Below are 13,395 nucleotides of genomic sequence, written 5' to 3' on the forward strand. Positions count from 1 at the left end.
AATGCATTCCACTACCTCTGGAATTTGTTGAAAGTGAATAAGCTAAACATATTAGACACCTTTACACCAGTTTAAGCATGCACTTTTTTGATCTGATCAAGCAAAACTTCTCCAGGTGTAAAAGTAGTAGAGAACAAAGCAGATTGTTAAACAAAGGAAGTCATGCTAATGAAATACAAACAAAAGGAAGACTCCTAGTAGACACTTGAGGTCACAGGTTTGTTTATTTTTTCAAAAACAAAAGCAAACACTAAATGAAGAAAACAAGGCAGAGTATTCAGCTATGACTTCACTTGTTGCAACAACCTCAATATGCCTGGAGACAAATGCTTATGAGCAGTCTGAGAGTGCAGAGGTGCTGGATCTTGAAAGCCAGGTTGGACAGACTGCATCAGACTCAAAGCTTGAAGTGGTATTTTTCTGGGTTGCTCCACAGGTTTGGAACCAAGACTGGAAAGAGACATGTAAATTGACTGCTCTGGCTTAGGAGAGACCTTGAATCTCGACTGTTGCGACATAGACTGGTAGCTGGCTTGGGCTGATTGCTGACCACTGGACTGGGACACAGACTGGTACCTGGCTTGTCCTGATTGCAGACCACTGGGCTGGGACAGAGAATGGTAGCTGGCTTGGGCTGATTGCTGACCACTGGGCTGGGACACAGACTGGTACCTGGCTTGGCCTGATTGCTGAACACTGGGCTGGGACACAGACTGGTACCTGGCTTGGGCTGACTGCAGACCGCTGGGCTGGGACACAGACTGGTAGCTGGCTTGTCCTGATTGCGGACCACTGGGCTGGGACACAGACTGGTAGCTGGCTTGGCCTGATTGCAGACCGCTGGGTTGGGACACAGACTGGTACCTGGCTTGGCCTGATTGTAGACCGCTGGGCTGGGACACAGACTGGTACCTGGCTTGGCCTGATTGTAGACCGCTGGGCTGGGACACAGACTGGTACGTGGCTTGTCCTGATTGCAGACCGCTGAGCTGTTGCAATGACTGGTACCTGGCTTGGGCTGACTGCAGGCTGCTGGGCTGGGCCACTGACTGGTACCTGGATTGGCTTGATTGTAGATCGCTGGGCTGGGACACAGACTGGTACCTGGCTTGGGCTGACTGCAGGCCACTGGGCTGGGACACAGACTGGTAGCTGGCTTGTCCTGATTGCGGACCACTGGGCTGGGACACATACTGGTACCTGGCTTGTCCTGATTGCGGACCACTGGGCTGGAACACAGACTGGTACCTGGCTTGGCCTGATTGCAGACCGCTGGGCTGGGACACAGACTGGTACCTGGCTTGGCCTGATTGTAGACCGCTGGGCTGGGACACAGACTGGTACCTGGCTTGGGCTGACTGCAGGCCACTGGGCTGGGACACAGACTGGTAGTTGGCTTGGCCTGATTGCAGACCACTGAGCTGGGACACAGACTGGTAGTTGGCTTGGCCTGATTGTAGACCGCTGGGCTGGGACACAGAGTGGTAGCTTGCTTGTCCTGATTGCGGACCACTGAGCTGGGACACAGACTGGTAGTTGGCTTGGCCTGATTGTAGACCGCTGGGCTGGGACACAGAGTGGTAGCTTGCTTGTCCTGATTGCGGACCACTGAGCTGGGACACAGACTGGTAGTTGGCTTGGCCTGATTGTAGACCGCTGGGCTGGGACACAGACTGGTAGCTGGCTTGGCCTGATTGAGGACCGCTGGGCTGGGACACAGACTGGTAGCTGGCTTGTCCTGATTGCGGACCACTGGGCTGGGACACAGACTGGTACCTGGCTTGGGCTGATTGAGGACCGCTGGGCTGGGACACAGAGTGGTAGCTTGCTTGTCCTGATTGCGGACCACTGAGCTGGGACACAGACTGGTAGTTGGCTTGGCCTGATTGTAGACCGCTGGGCTGGGACACAGACTGGTAGCTGGCTTGGCCTGATTGAGGACCGCTGGGCTGGGACACAGACTGGTAGCTGGCTTGTCCTGATTGCGGACCACTGGGCTGGGACACAGACTGGTACCTGGCTTGGGCTGATTGAGGACCGCTGGGCTGGGACACAGACTGGTAACTGGCTTGTCCTAACTGCAGACTGCTGGGCCGGGACAAAGACTGGTAGCGGGCTTGTCCTAACTGCAGACTGCTGGGCCGGGACAAAGACTGGTAGCGGGCTTGTCCTAACTGCAGACTGCTGGGCCGGGACAAAGACTGGTAGTGGGCTTGTCCTAACTGCAGACTGCTGGGCCGGGACAAAGACTGGTAGTGGGCTTGTCCTGACTGCAGACCACTGGGGCCATTAACAGACTGGTAGCCAGTTTGTGTTGGTCTTTGGAAACCAAGCTGGGGTACAAACTGGTAGCTGGCTTGTGCTGACGGCAGGCCAGACTGTGAGCTGAATTGGGCTGGTTGTTGGTTGCCAGACTGGTCCACAGACTGTGAGCTGGCTTGGGCTGACAGCAGACTACCTGAGAGTTCAACAGATTGTGAGCTGGCTTGGGCTGGCTCTTGGATGCCAGACTGGTCCACAGACTGAGAGCTGGCTTGGGCTGACAGCAGACTACCTGAGAGTTCAACAGATTGTGAGCTGGCTTGGGCTGGCTCTTGGATGCCAGACTGGTCCACAGACTGAGAGCTGGCTTGGGCTGAAAGCAGACTACCTGACAGTTCAACAGATTGTGAGCTGGCTTGGGCTGGCTCTTGGATGCCAGACTGGTCCACAGACTGAGAGCTGGCTTGGGCTGAAAGCAGACTACCTGACAGTTCAACAGATTGTGAGCTGGCTTGGGCTGGCTCTTGGATGCCAGACTGGTCCACAGACTGAGAGCTGGCTTGGGCTGAAAGCAGACTACCTGACAGTTCAACAGATTGTGAGCTGGCTTGGGCTGGCTCTTGGATGCCAGACTGGTCCACAGACTGAGAGCTGGCTTGGGCTGACAGCAGACTACCTGACAGTTCAACAGATTGTGAGCTGGCTTGGGCTGGCTCTTGGATGCCAGACTGGTCCACAGACTGAGAGCTGGCTTGGGGTGAAAGCAGACTACCTGACAGTTCAACAGATTGTGAGCTGGCTTGGGCTGGCTCTTGGATGCCAGACTGGTCCACAGACTGAGAGATGGCTTGGGCTGATTGTAGGCGACTGGACTGGTCCACAGATTGCAATACAGCTTGTTCAGAGTTCTGGCTGCTGGCTTGAGATGACTGTTGGAGGCTAGGCTGAGCCACAAGTTGGTATCTTGCCTGTGCTAGCTGCACACCACTAGGCTGAACTGTGGAACCATCACGTGACTGCACTAGTTGCTGGCCACTCAGTAATGGCACAAGTCCATATCCAAATGTGGCTTGCCCTAACTGATACCTGGGTTGTGAAAACTCATTTCGCTGCTGCTGCAAAGGCTTGACCAAAAAGGTAGAACTTGACATTTGGACTGGCCCGTTACCAGAAAATAACTTGGAAACAACTTGAAGTCTACTTCTCTGAGGCTTGAAGATGGACTGCACTGCAGACTGGTAGCTGCCTTCCACTTGTTGCCCACTGGGCTGGGACACAGACTGGTAGCTGGCTTGTCCTGATTGCAGACGACTGGACTGGGACACAGACTGGTACCTGGCTTGGGCTGACTGCAGGCCACTGGGCTGGGACACAGACTGGTAGCGGGCTTGTACTGTCTGCTGACCATTGGGCCCGGACAAAGACTGGTAGCGGGCTTGTCCTAACTGCAGACCGCTGGGCCGGGACGAAGACTGGTAGCGGGCTTGTCCTGACTGCAGACCACTGAGGCCATTAACAGACTGGTAGCCAGTTTGTGTTGGTCTTTGGAAACCAAGCTGGGGTACAAACTGGTAGCTGGCTTGTGCTGACGGCAGGCCAGACTGTGAGCTGAATTGGGCTGGTTGTTGGTTGCCAGACTGGTCCACAGATTGTGAGCTGGCCTGTGCTGACAGCAGACTACCTGACAGTTCAACAGATTGTGAGCTGGCTTGGGCTGGCTCTTGGATGCCAGACTGATCCACAGAGTGAGAGCTGGCTTGGGCTGGCTCTTGGATGCCAGACTGGTCCATAGACTGAGAGCTGGCTTGGGCTGACAGCAGACTACCTGAGAGTTCAACAGACTGTGAGCTGGCTTGGGCTGGCTCTTGGATACCGGATTGAGAGCTGGCTTGGGCTGGCTCTTGGATGCCAGACTGGTCCACAGACTGAGAGCTGGCTTGGGGTGACAGCAGACTACCTGACAGTTCAACAGATTGTGAGCTGGCTTGGGCTGGCTCTTGGATGCCAGACTGGTCCACAGACTGAGAGCTGGCTTGGGCTGACAGCAGACTACCTGACAGTTCAACAGATTCTGAGCTGGCTTGGGCTGGTTGTTGGATGCCAGACTGGTCCACAGACTGAGAGATGGCTTGGGCTGATTGTAGGCCACTGGACTGGTCCACAGATTGCAATACAGCTTGTTCAGAGTTCTGGCTGCTGGCTTGAGATGACTGTTGGAGGCTAGGCTGAGCCACAAGTTGGTATCTTGCCTGTGCTAGCTGCACACCACTAGGCTGAACTGTGGAACCATCACGTGACTGCACTAGTTGCTGGCCACTCAGTAATGGCACAAGTCCATATCCAAATCTGGCTTGCCCTAACTGATACCTGGGTTGTGAAAACTCATTTCGCTGCTGCAAAGGCTTGACCAAAAAGGTAGAACTTGACATCTGGACTGGCCCGTTACCAGAAAATAACTTGGAAACAACTTGAAGTCTACTTCTCTGAGGCTTGAAGATGGGCTGCACTGCAGACTGGTAGCTGCCTTCCACTTGTTGGCCACTGGACTGGGAGCTGTTCTGCACTATTTGCTGGCTACTAGACACCACAGACTCATTACTAGACTGTATTACAGTTTGATAGTTGAGCGGTGTTGGCCCAGGTAGAGACTCAATGGGCATACTTGCACCCATTTCAGTGGTCACAGAACCAGAAACGAGACTGTCACTACCAGCTGAAGATATCAGAGATCCTTGAAGTTGACTACTAGCATCAGGGTCAGAGCCATTTTGTGGACTATAGCTTGCACTGCTATACACACCCTTAACTTGTGCAGCACTGTAAGTGTTACTCCTTGGTCTTAGAGGACTGATGGGATTTGATACATCAGCCCCATACCAGCTGTAGGAACTTCGTGGCTTCATATCCCGCATGGGGAAACCAGCCTCATGGTAAACAGGATAACCACTCCTGACAAAGCCACCAACTAGAAGAACATAAAAAAGGAAAGAAAGAATCAGACACGTTAACAAATGCGAATTATAGAACTTGCCTGGATAAACCTTACCACTTCCAAAGTGGTCACAGACACAAAGACTGAGAAGTGCCAAGGAAAAACTGTAGACGAAAAAACAAAACAAAAAATTAAAACATGTTAGATGAATGCCACTTGTTAACAAATACTACAATTTTTCAACATACCTTAAGAGTCGGCTAGTGGTACCCTCCATGGCCAAACAAAAATACAACAACTAACCACCTCAACAACACCAGTGAAAATTCATACAAAACATTCTTGACCACCAACACGTATTAGTGTTGCTTGACGGACTCTTTATAGTGCCAGCAACTGCCATTTCCCAATTGTTTCTCTACAATCAGTTGTCATGGGAACATGTAATACTCAATTATTAAGTTCAGGTGTTGCAACTATCATGACAGCTGCCATTTCATTAAAGATAGAGTTGTTTTTTTATATTATGATTACTGGACAAAAAGACAGCACACAAAATACTTTTTGGGGATTAATTAAAATTATGTTTTTATTCATTGAGAATACATTTTAACATTTAAAGAAGCATTAGAATGATCACTGTTTAAAATCTTAGCATTGATTTGGTCAAGCGGCCGTATATATTTTCATATCAAAATCTATTTTGTTCAATGATAACAGATGTTATAAATGTTTTTTCTTTCAAATTTGGACTTATGGCTTTATGTTGTGTTAACCAATCAACAGGTTTGTTTGGAGTATCTTTAGGAGTTGCAAAACTCTTGCAATCTGCAATTCTCAAATGCGAAAATACAAATATCTTTTTGTCTTTATTGAAACTGTTTGAAAACTAGAGTACCCTGGTAATTTTCTTTCAGACTTGTCATGAATAAATACATGTCAACATAAAAATCTGGCAGGACTATTCTTGTTAGCTTTCCTGTGGTGAAAGCTGTGTTCAGGTGAGACCCCCATCAGGTTTCATTTATTTATTTTTTGTATTCAGCTGAATGGACAACTTTATTTTATAACAAAAAGACCAGGGCCCGTATTCCTAAAGATTCTAAGAATCCTTTGAGATAACACTTAATTTAGCTTTAATTCTTTTACCTAGTAGTCTCAGTTTAAGAGTGATTTGGGACCGATCTGAGAGCAACTCCGAGTAAGGTAAAGACTAAAGAAAGTCTTAAGCCTCTTAAAGTCTTTGTCCGTGCTCCTAACAATTTTGACCTTAAAACATCTTTTAAAGGTTAATATGCTTTCTGACTTACATTCTTTTATTTTAAGAGTAAACGACCACATTTCTAAGAATTTTCTTTGAATTTTGTCACTAGGAGCTACACTTTTCATTAAGATTCTTTATGAATACAGACCCAGGTCTTAATAGGAAATAAATATAAACACAAAGGGCTCAACACTAAGGAGCTTATAAACATTTGAATAAATAATGGTAAATAAAGACACTTATGAGCTAATTACAATAGTCCAAATAAACACATTGGAACAAAGATACAAATTAAAGAATCAGATTTCAAGTATAGGCTGAAATTTATGGTAAAATACTTTCAGTATTCAAGTACAAAATACTATAGTAAAGACTAATGTACATATTCGAGCAGAGTTTTATGCTACTTTCACTTTAAGGCACAGATAACCATGAACTGGACATGAACTACTTCAGCATATTTAAGTATATTAATACAATTTACCATGCTTTTGAAACATTCATAAGGGGCTTTTTCTTTTTGAGGTTGGAAGCCCTCCCTACTACAGCCACTGGTAGGCCCCCCCCCCCCCAAGAAGCCACCTACCTATGCCTCTGTTAAGACTGCCACCCATAATGTTAACGAATTGGGTCAGTTGGTCATTCATTGCCATTTGAACAGACAAACACATGAGCATTTACACTCTGGAAGTAATCTAGTTAAATGCATTCCACTACCTCTGGAATTTGTTGAAAGTGAATAAGCTCAACATTTTAGACACCTTTACACCAGTTTAAGCATGCACTTTTTTGATCTGATCAAGCAAAACTTCTCCAGGTGTAAAAGTAGTAGAGAACAAAGCAGATTGTTAAACAAAAGAAGGCATGCTAATGAAATACAAACAAAAGGAAGACTCCTAGTAGACATTTGAAGTCACAGGTTTGTTTATTTTTTCAAAAACAAAAGCAAACACTAAATGAAGAAAACAAGGCAGAGTATTCAGCTATGACTTCACTTGTTGCAACAACCTCAATATGCCTGGAGACAAATGCTTATGAGCAGTCTGAGAGTGCAGAGGTGCTGGATCTTGGAAGCCAGGCTGGACAGACTGCATCAGACTCATAGCTTGAAGTGGTATTTTACTGGGTTGCTCCACAGGTTTGGAACCAAGACTGGAAAGAGACATGTAAATTGACTGCTCTGGCTTAGGAGAGACCGTGAATCTCGACTGTTGCGACATAGACTGGTAGCTGGCTTGTCCTAATTGCAGACTGCTGGGCTGGGACACAGACTGGTACCTGGCTTGTCCTGATTGCAGACCACTGAGCTGTTGCAATGACTGGTACCTGGCTTGGGCTGACTGCAGGCTGCTGGGCTGGGCCACTGACTGGTACCTGGATTGGCCTGATTGTAGACCACTGGGCTGGGACACAGACTGGTAGCTGGCTTGGGCTGACTGCAGGCCACTGGGCTGGGACACAGACTGGTAGTTGGCTTGGCCTGATTGCGGACCACTGAGCTGGGACACAGACTGGTAGTTGGCTTGGGCTGACTGCAGGCCACTGGGCTGGGACACAGACTGGTAGCTGGCTTGGGCTGACTGCAGGCCACTGGGCTGGGACACAGACTGGTAGTTGGCTTGGGCTGACTGCAGGCCACTGGGCTGGGACACAGACTGGTAGTTGGCTTGGCCTGATTGCGGACCACTGAGCTGGGACACAGACTGGTAGTTGGCTTGGCCTGATTGCAGACCGCTGGGCTGGGACACAGACTGGTACCTGGCTTGGCCTGATTGTAGACCGCTGGGCTGGGACACAGACTGGTACCTGGCTTGGGCTGACTGCAGGCCACTGGGCTGGGACACAGACTGGTAGTTGGCTTGGCCTGATTGCGGACCACTGAGCTGGGACACAGACTGGTAGTTGGCTTGGGCTGACTGCAGGCCACTGGGCTGGAACACAGACTGGTACCTGGCTTGGCCTGATTGCAGACCGCTGGGCTGGGACACAGACTGGTACCTGGCTTGGCCTGATTGTAGACCGCTGGGCTGGGACACAGACTGGTACCTGGCTTGGGCTGACTGCAGGCCACTGGGCTGGGACACAGACTGGTAGTTGGCTTGGCCTGATTGCGGACCACTGAGCTGGGACACAGACTGGTAGTTGGCTTGGCCTGATAGTAGACCGCTGGGCTGAGACACAGACTGGTAGCTGGCTTGTCCTGATTGCGGACCACTGAGCTTGGACACAGACTGGTAGTTGGCTTGGCCTGATTGTAGACCGCTGGGCTGGGACACAGACTGGTAGCTGGCTTGGCCTGATTGTAGACCGCTGGGCTGGGACACAGACTGGTACCTGGCTTGGCCTGATTGTAGACCGCTGGGCTGGGACACAGACTGGTAGCTGGCTTGGCCTGATTGTAGACCACTGGGCTGGGACACAGACTGGTAGCTGGCTTGTCCTGATTGCGGACCACTGGGCTGGGACACAGACTGGTACCTGGCTTGTCCTGATTGCGGACCACTGGGCTGGAACACAGACTGGTACCTGGCTTGGGCTGACTTTAGGCCACTGGGCTGGGACACAGACTGGTAGTTGGCTTGGCCTGATAGTAGACCGCTGGGCTGGGACACAGACTGGTAGCTGGCTTGTCCTGATTGCGGACCACTGAGCTGGGACACAGACTGGTAGTTGGCTTGGCCTGATTGCAGACCGCTGGGCTGGGACACAGACTGGTACCTGGCTTGGCCTGATTGTAGACCGCTGGGCTGGGACACAGACTGGTACCTGGCTTGGGCTGACTTTAGGCCACTGGGCTGGGACACAGACTGGTAGTTGGCTTGGCCTGATAGTAGACCGCTGGGCTGGGACACAGACTGGTAGCTGGCTTGTCCTGATTGCGGACCACTGAGCTGGGACACAGACTGGTAGTTGGCTTGGCCTGATTGTAGACCGCTGGGCTGGGACACAGACTGGTAGCTGGCTTGTCCTGATTGCGGACCACTGAGCTGGGACACAGACTGGTAGTTGGCTTGGCCTGATTGTAGACCGCTTGGCTGGGACACAGACTGGTAGCTGGCTTGGCCTGATTGAGGACCGCTGGGCTGGGACACAGACTGGTAGCTGGCTTGTCCTGATTGCGGACCACTGGGCTGGGACACAGACTGGTACCTGGCTTGGGCTGATTGAGGACCGCTGGGCTGGGACACAGACTGGTAACTGGCTTGTCCTAACTGCAGACTGCTGGGCCGGGACAAAGACTGGTAGCGGGCTTGTCCTAACTGCAGACTGCTGGGCCGGGACAAAGACTGGTAGCGGGCTTGTCCTAACTGCAGACTGCTGGGCCGGGACAAAGACTGGTAGCGGGCTTGTCCTAACTGCAGACTGCTGGGCCGGGACAAAGACTGGTAGCGGGCTTGTCCTAACTGCAGACTGCTGGGCCGGGACAAAGACTGGTAGTGGGCTTGTCCTGACTGCAGACCACTGGGGCCTTTAACAGACAGGTAGCCAGTTTGTGTTGGTCTTTGGAAACCAAGCTGGGGTACAAACTGGTAGCTGGCTTGTGCTGACGGCAGGCCAGACTGTGAGCTGAATTGGGCTGGTTGTTGGTTGCCAGACTGGTCCACAGACTGTGAGCTGGCTTGGGGTGACAGCAGACTACCTGACAGTTCAACGGATTGTGAGCTGGCTTGGGCTGGCTCTTGGATGCCAGACTGATCCACAGACTGAGAGCTGGCTTGGGCTGACAGCAGACTACCTGAGAGTTCAACAGATTGTGAGCTGGCTTGGGCTGGCTCTTGGATGCCAGACTGGTCCACAGACTGAGAGCTGGCTTGGGCTGACAGCAGACTACCTGAGAGTTCAACAGATTGTGAGCTGGCTTGGGCTGGCTCTTGGATGCCAGACTGGTCCACAGACTGAGAGCTGGCTTGGGGTGAAAGCAGACTACCTGACAGTTCAACAGATTGTGATCTGGCTTGGGCTGGCTCTTGGATGCCAGACTGGTCCACAGATTGAGAGCTGGCTTGGGGTGACAGCAGACTACCTGACAGTTCAACAGATTGTGAGCTGGCTTGGGCTGGTTGTTGGATGCCAGACTGGTCTACAGACTGAGAGCTGGCTTGGGCTGACAGCAGACTACCTGACAGTTCAACAGATTGTGAGCTGGCTTGGGCTGGCTCTTGGATGCCAGACTGGTCCACAGACTGAGAGATGGCTTGGGCTGATTGTAGGCCACTGGACTGGTCCACAGATTGCAATACAGCTTGTTCAGAGTTCTGGCTGCTGGCTTGAGATGACTGTTGGAGGCTAGGCTGAGCCACAAGTTGGTATCTTGCCTGTGCTAGCTGCACACCACTAGGCTGAACTGTGGAACCATCACGTGACTGCACTAGTTGCTGGCCACTCAGTAATGGCACAAGTCCATATCCAAATCTGGCTTGCCCTAACTGATACCTGGGTTGTGAAAACTCATTTCGCTGCTGCAAAGGCTTGACCAAAAAGGTAGAACTTGACATTTGGACTGGCCCGTTACCAGAAAATAACTTGGAAACAACTTGAAGTCTACTTCTCTGAGGCTTGAAGATGGACTGCACTGCAGACTGGTAGCTGCCTTCCACTTGTTGCCCACTGGGCTGGGACACAGACTGGTAGTTGGCTTGTCCTGATTGCGGACCACTGGACTGGGACACAGACTGGTACCTGGCTTGGGCTGACTGCAGGCCACTGGGCTGGGACACAGACTGGTAGCGGGCTTGTACTGTCTGCAGACCACTGGCCCCGGACAAAGACTGGTAGCGGGCTTGTCCTGACTGCAGACCACTGAGGCCATTAACAGACTGGTAGCCAGTTTGTGTTGGTCTTTGGAAACCAAGCTGGGGTACAAACTGGTAGCTGGCTTGTGCTGACGGCAGGCCAGACTGTGAGCTGAATTGGGCTGGTTGTTGGTTGCCAGACTGGTCCACAGATTGTGAGCTGGCCTGGGCTGACAGCAGACTACCTGACAGTTCAACAGATTGTGAGCTGGCTTGGGCTGGCTCTTGGATGCCAGACTGATCCACAGAGTGAGAGCTGGCTTGGGCTGGCTCTTGGATGCCAGACTGGTCCATAGACTGAGAGCTGGCTTGTGCTGACAGCAGACTACCTGAGAGTTCAACAGACTGTGAGCTGGCTTGGGCTGGCTCTTGGATACCAGATTGAGAGCTGGCTTGGGCTGGCTCTTGGATGCCAGACTGGTCCACAGACTGAGAGCTGGCTTGGGGTGACAGCAGACTACCTGACAGTTCAACAGATTGTGAGCTGGCTTGGGCTGGCTCTTGGATGCCAGACTGGTCCACAGACTGAGAGCTGGCTTGGGCTGACAGCAGACTACCTGACAGTTCAACAGATTCTGAGCTGGCTTGGGCTGGTTGTTGGATGCCAGACTGGTCCACAGACTGAGAGATGGCTTGGGCTGATTGTAGGCCACTGGACTGGTCCACAGATTGCAATACAGCTTGTTCAGAGTTCTGGCTGCTGGCTTGAGATGACTGTTGGAGGCTAGGCTGAGCCACAAGTTGGTATCTTGCCTGTGCTAGCTGCACACCACTAGGCTGAACTGTGGAACCATCACGTGACTGCACTAGTTGCTGGCCACTCAGTAATGGCACAAGTCCATATCCAAATCTGGCTTGCCCTAACTGATACCTGGGTTGTGAAAACTCATTTCGCTGCTGCAAAGGTTTGACCAAAAAGGTAGAACTTGACATCTGGACTGGCCCGTTACCAGAAAATAACTTGGAAACAACTTGAAGTCTACTTCTCTGAGGCTTGAAGATGGGCTGCACTGCAGACTGGTAGCTGCCTTCCACTTGTTGGCCACTGGACTGGGAGCTGTTCTGCACTATTTGCTGGCTACTAGACACCACAGACTCATTACTAGACTGTATTACAGTTTGATAGTTGAGCGGTGTTGGCCCAGGTAGAGACTCAATGGGCATACTTGCACCCATTTCAGTGGTCACAGAACCAGAAACGAGACTGTCACTACCAGCTGAAGATATCAGAGATCCTTGAAGTTGACTACTAGCATCAGAGTCAGAGCCATTTTGTGGACTATAGCTTGCACTGCTATACACACCCTTAACTTGTGCAGCACTGTAAGTGTTACTCCTTGGTCTTAGAGGACTGATGGGATTTGATACATCAGCCCCATACCAGCTGTAGGAACTTCGTGGCTTCATATCCCGCATGGGGAAACCAGCCTCATGGTAAACAGGATAACCACTCCTGACAAAGCCACCAACTAGAAGAAAATAAAAAAGGAAAGAAAGAATCAGACACGTTAACAAATGCGAATTATAGAACTTGCCTGGATAAACCTTACCACTTCCAAAGTGGTCACAGACACAAAGACTGAGAAGTGCCAAGGAAAAACTGTAGACGAAAAAACAAAACAAAAATCAAAACATGTTAGATGAATGCCACTTGTTAACAAATACTACAATTTTTCATCATACCTTAAGAGTCGGCTAGTGGTACCCTCCATGGCCAAACAAAAATACAACAACTAACCACCTCAACAACACCAGTAAAAATTCATACAAAACATTCTTGACCACCAACACGTATTAGTGTTGCTTGACGGACTCTTTATAGTGCCAGCAACTGCCATTTCCCAATTATTTCTCTACAATCAGTTGTCATGGGAACATGTAATACTCAATTATTAAGTTCAGGTGTTGCAACTATCATGACAGCTGCCATTTCATTAAAGATAGAGTTGTTTTTTTATATTATGATTACTGGACAAAAAGACAGCACACAAAATACTTTTTGGGGATTAATTAAAATTATGTTTTTATTCATTGAGAATACATTTTAACATTTAAAGAAGCATTAGAATGCTCACTGTTTAAAATCTTAGCATTGATTTGGTCAAGCGGCCGTATATATTTTCATATCAAAATCTATTTTGATC

General features: G+C 50.2%; 3 protein-coding genes across 7 annotated transcripts in view; 1 reads left to right on the top strand and 2 right to left on the bottom strand.

The window, feature by feature from the left end:
- Window positions 1-13,395, top strand: part of ttc24 (tetratricopeptide repeat domain 24) — a 112,966-nt gene that overhangs the window by 18,834 nt on the left and 80,737 nt on the right. The window lies entirely within an intron of this gene.
- LOC148977087 (uncharacterized) lies at window positions 206-5,538 on the bottom strand. Of its 2 annotated transcripts, XM_089118107.1 has the most exons (4): window positions 5,443-5,538; window positions 5,309-5,358; window positions 4,316-5,227; window positions 206-4,219 (listed from the first exon to the last, which is right to left on the bottom strand). In XM_089118107.1, exons 1-4 carry the CDS (start codon window positions 5,469-5,471, stop codon window positions 282-284), a joined length of 4,929 nt encoding a protein of 1,642 aa, XP_088974233.1. In that variant the 5' UTR covers window positions 5,472-5,538; the 3' UTR covers window positions 206-281. The 2 variants fall into 2 exon arrangements, with proteins under 2 accessions (XP_088974233.1, XP_088974232.1); XM_089118106.1 differs by having other exon boundaries at window positions 206-5,227.
- LOC148977088 (uncharacterized) lies at window positions 7,361-13,077 on the bottom strand. 2 transcript variants are annotated; one of them, XM_089118109.1, is made up of 4 exons: window positions 12,935-13,075; window positions 12,802-12,851; window positions 8,937-12,720; window positions 7,361-8,408 (listed from the first exon to the last, which is right to left on the bottom strand). In XM_089118109.1, exons 1-4 carry the CDS (start codon window positions 12,961-12,963, stop codon window positions 7,442-7,444), a joined length of 4,830 nt encoding a protein of 1,609 aa, XP_088974235.1. In that variant the 5' UTR covers window positions 12,964-13,075; the 3' UTR covers window positions 7,361-7,441. The 2 variants fall into 2 exon arrangements, with proteins under 2 accessions (XP_088974235.1, XP_088974234.1); XM_089118108.1 differs by having other exon boundaries at window positions 7,361-12,720; window positions 12,935-13,077.

This window comes from Pimephales promelas, chromosome 12 (genome assembly GCF_988280905.1).
Source record: "Pimephales promelas chromosome 12, fPimPro1.hap1.1, whole genome shotgun sequence".
NCBI lineage: Eukaryota > Metazoa > Chordata > Actinopteri > Cypriniformes > Leuciscidae > Pimephales > Pimephales promelas.

Bases quoted from the DNA above. Each gene is read 5' to 3' on its own strand.
- LOC148977087 (XM_089118106.1), bottom strand. From the start codon at position 5,471: ATGGAGGGTACCACTAGCCGACTCTTAAG. The intron at 5,359-5,442 runs GTATGTTGAAAA...TTTCGTCTACAG, and splicing joins ACCACTAGCCGACTCTTAAG to TTTTTCCTTGGCACTTCTCA. The intron at 5,228-5,308 runs GTAAGGTTTATC...ATGTTCTTCTAG, and splicing joins CTGTGACCACTTTGGAAGTG to TTGGTGGCTTTGTCAGGAGT.
- LOC148977088 (XM_089118108.1), bottom strand. From the start codon at position 12,963: ATGGAGGGTACCACTAGCCGACTCTTAAG. The intron at 12,852-12,934 runs GTATGATGAAAA...TTTCGTCTACAG, and splicing joins ACCACTAGCCGACTCTTAAG to TTTTTCCTTGGCACTTCTCA. The intron at 12,721-12,801 runs GTAAGGTTTATC...ATTTTCTTCTAG, and splicing joins CTGTGACCACTTTGGAAGTG to TTGGTGGCTTTGTCAGGAGT.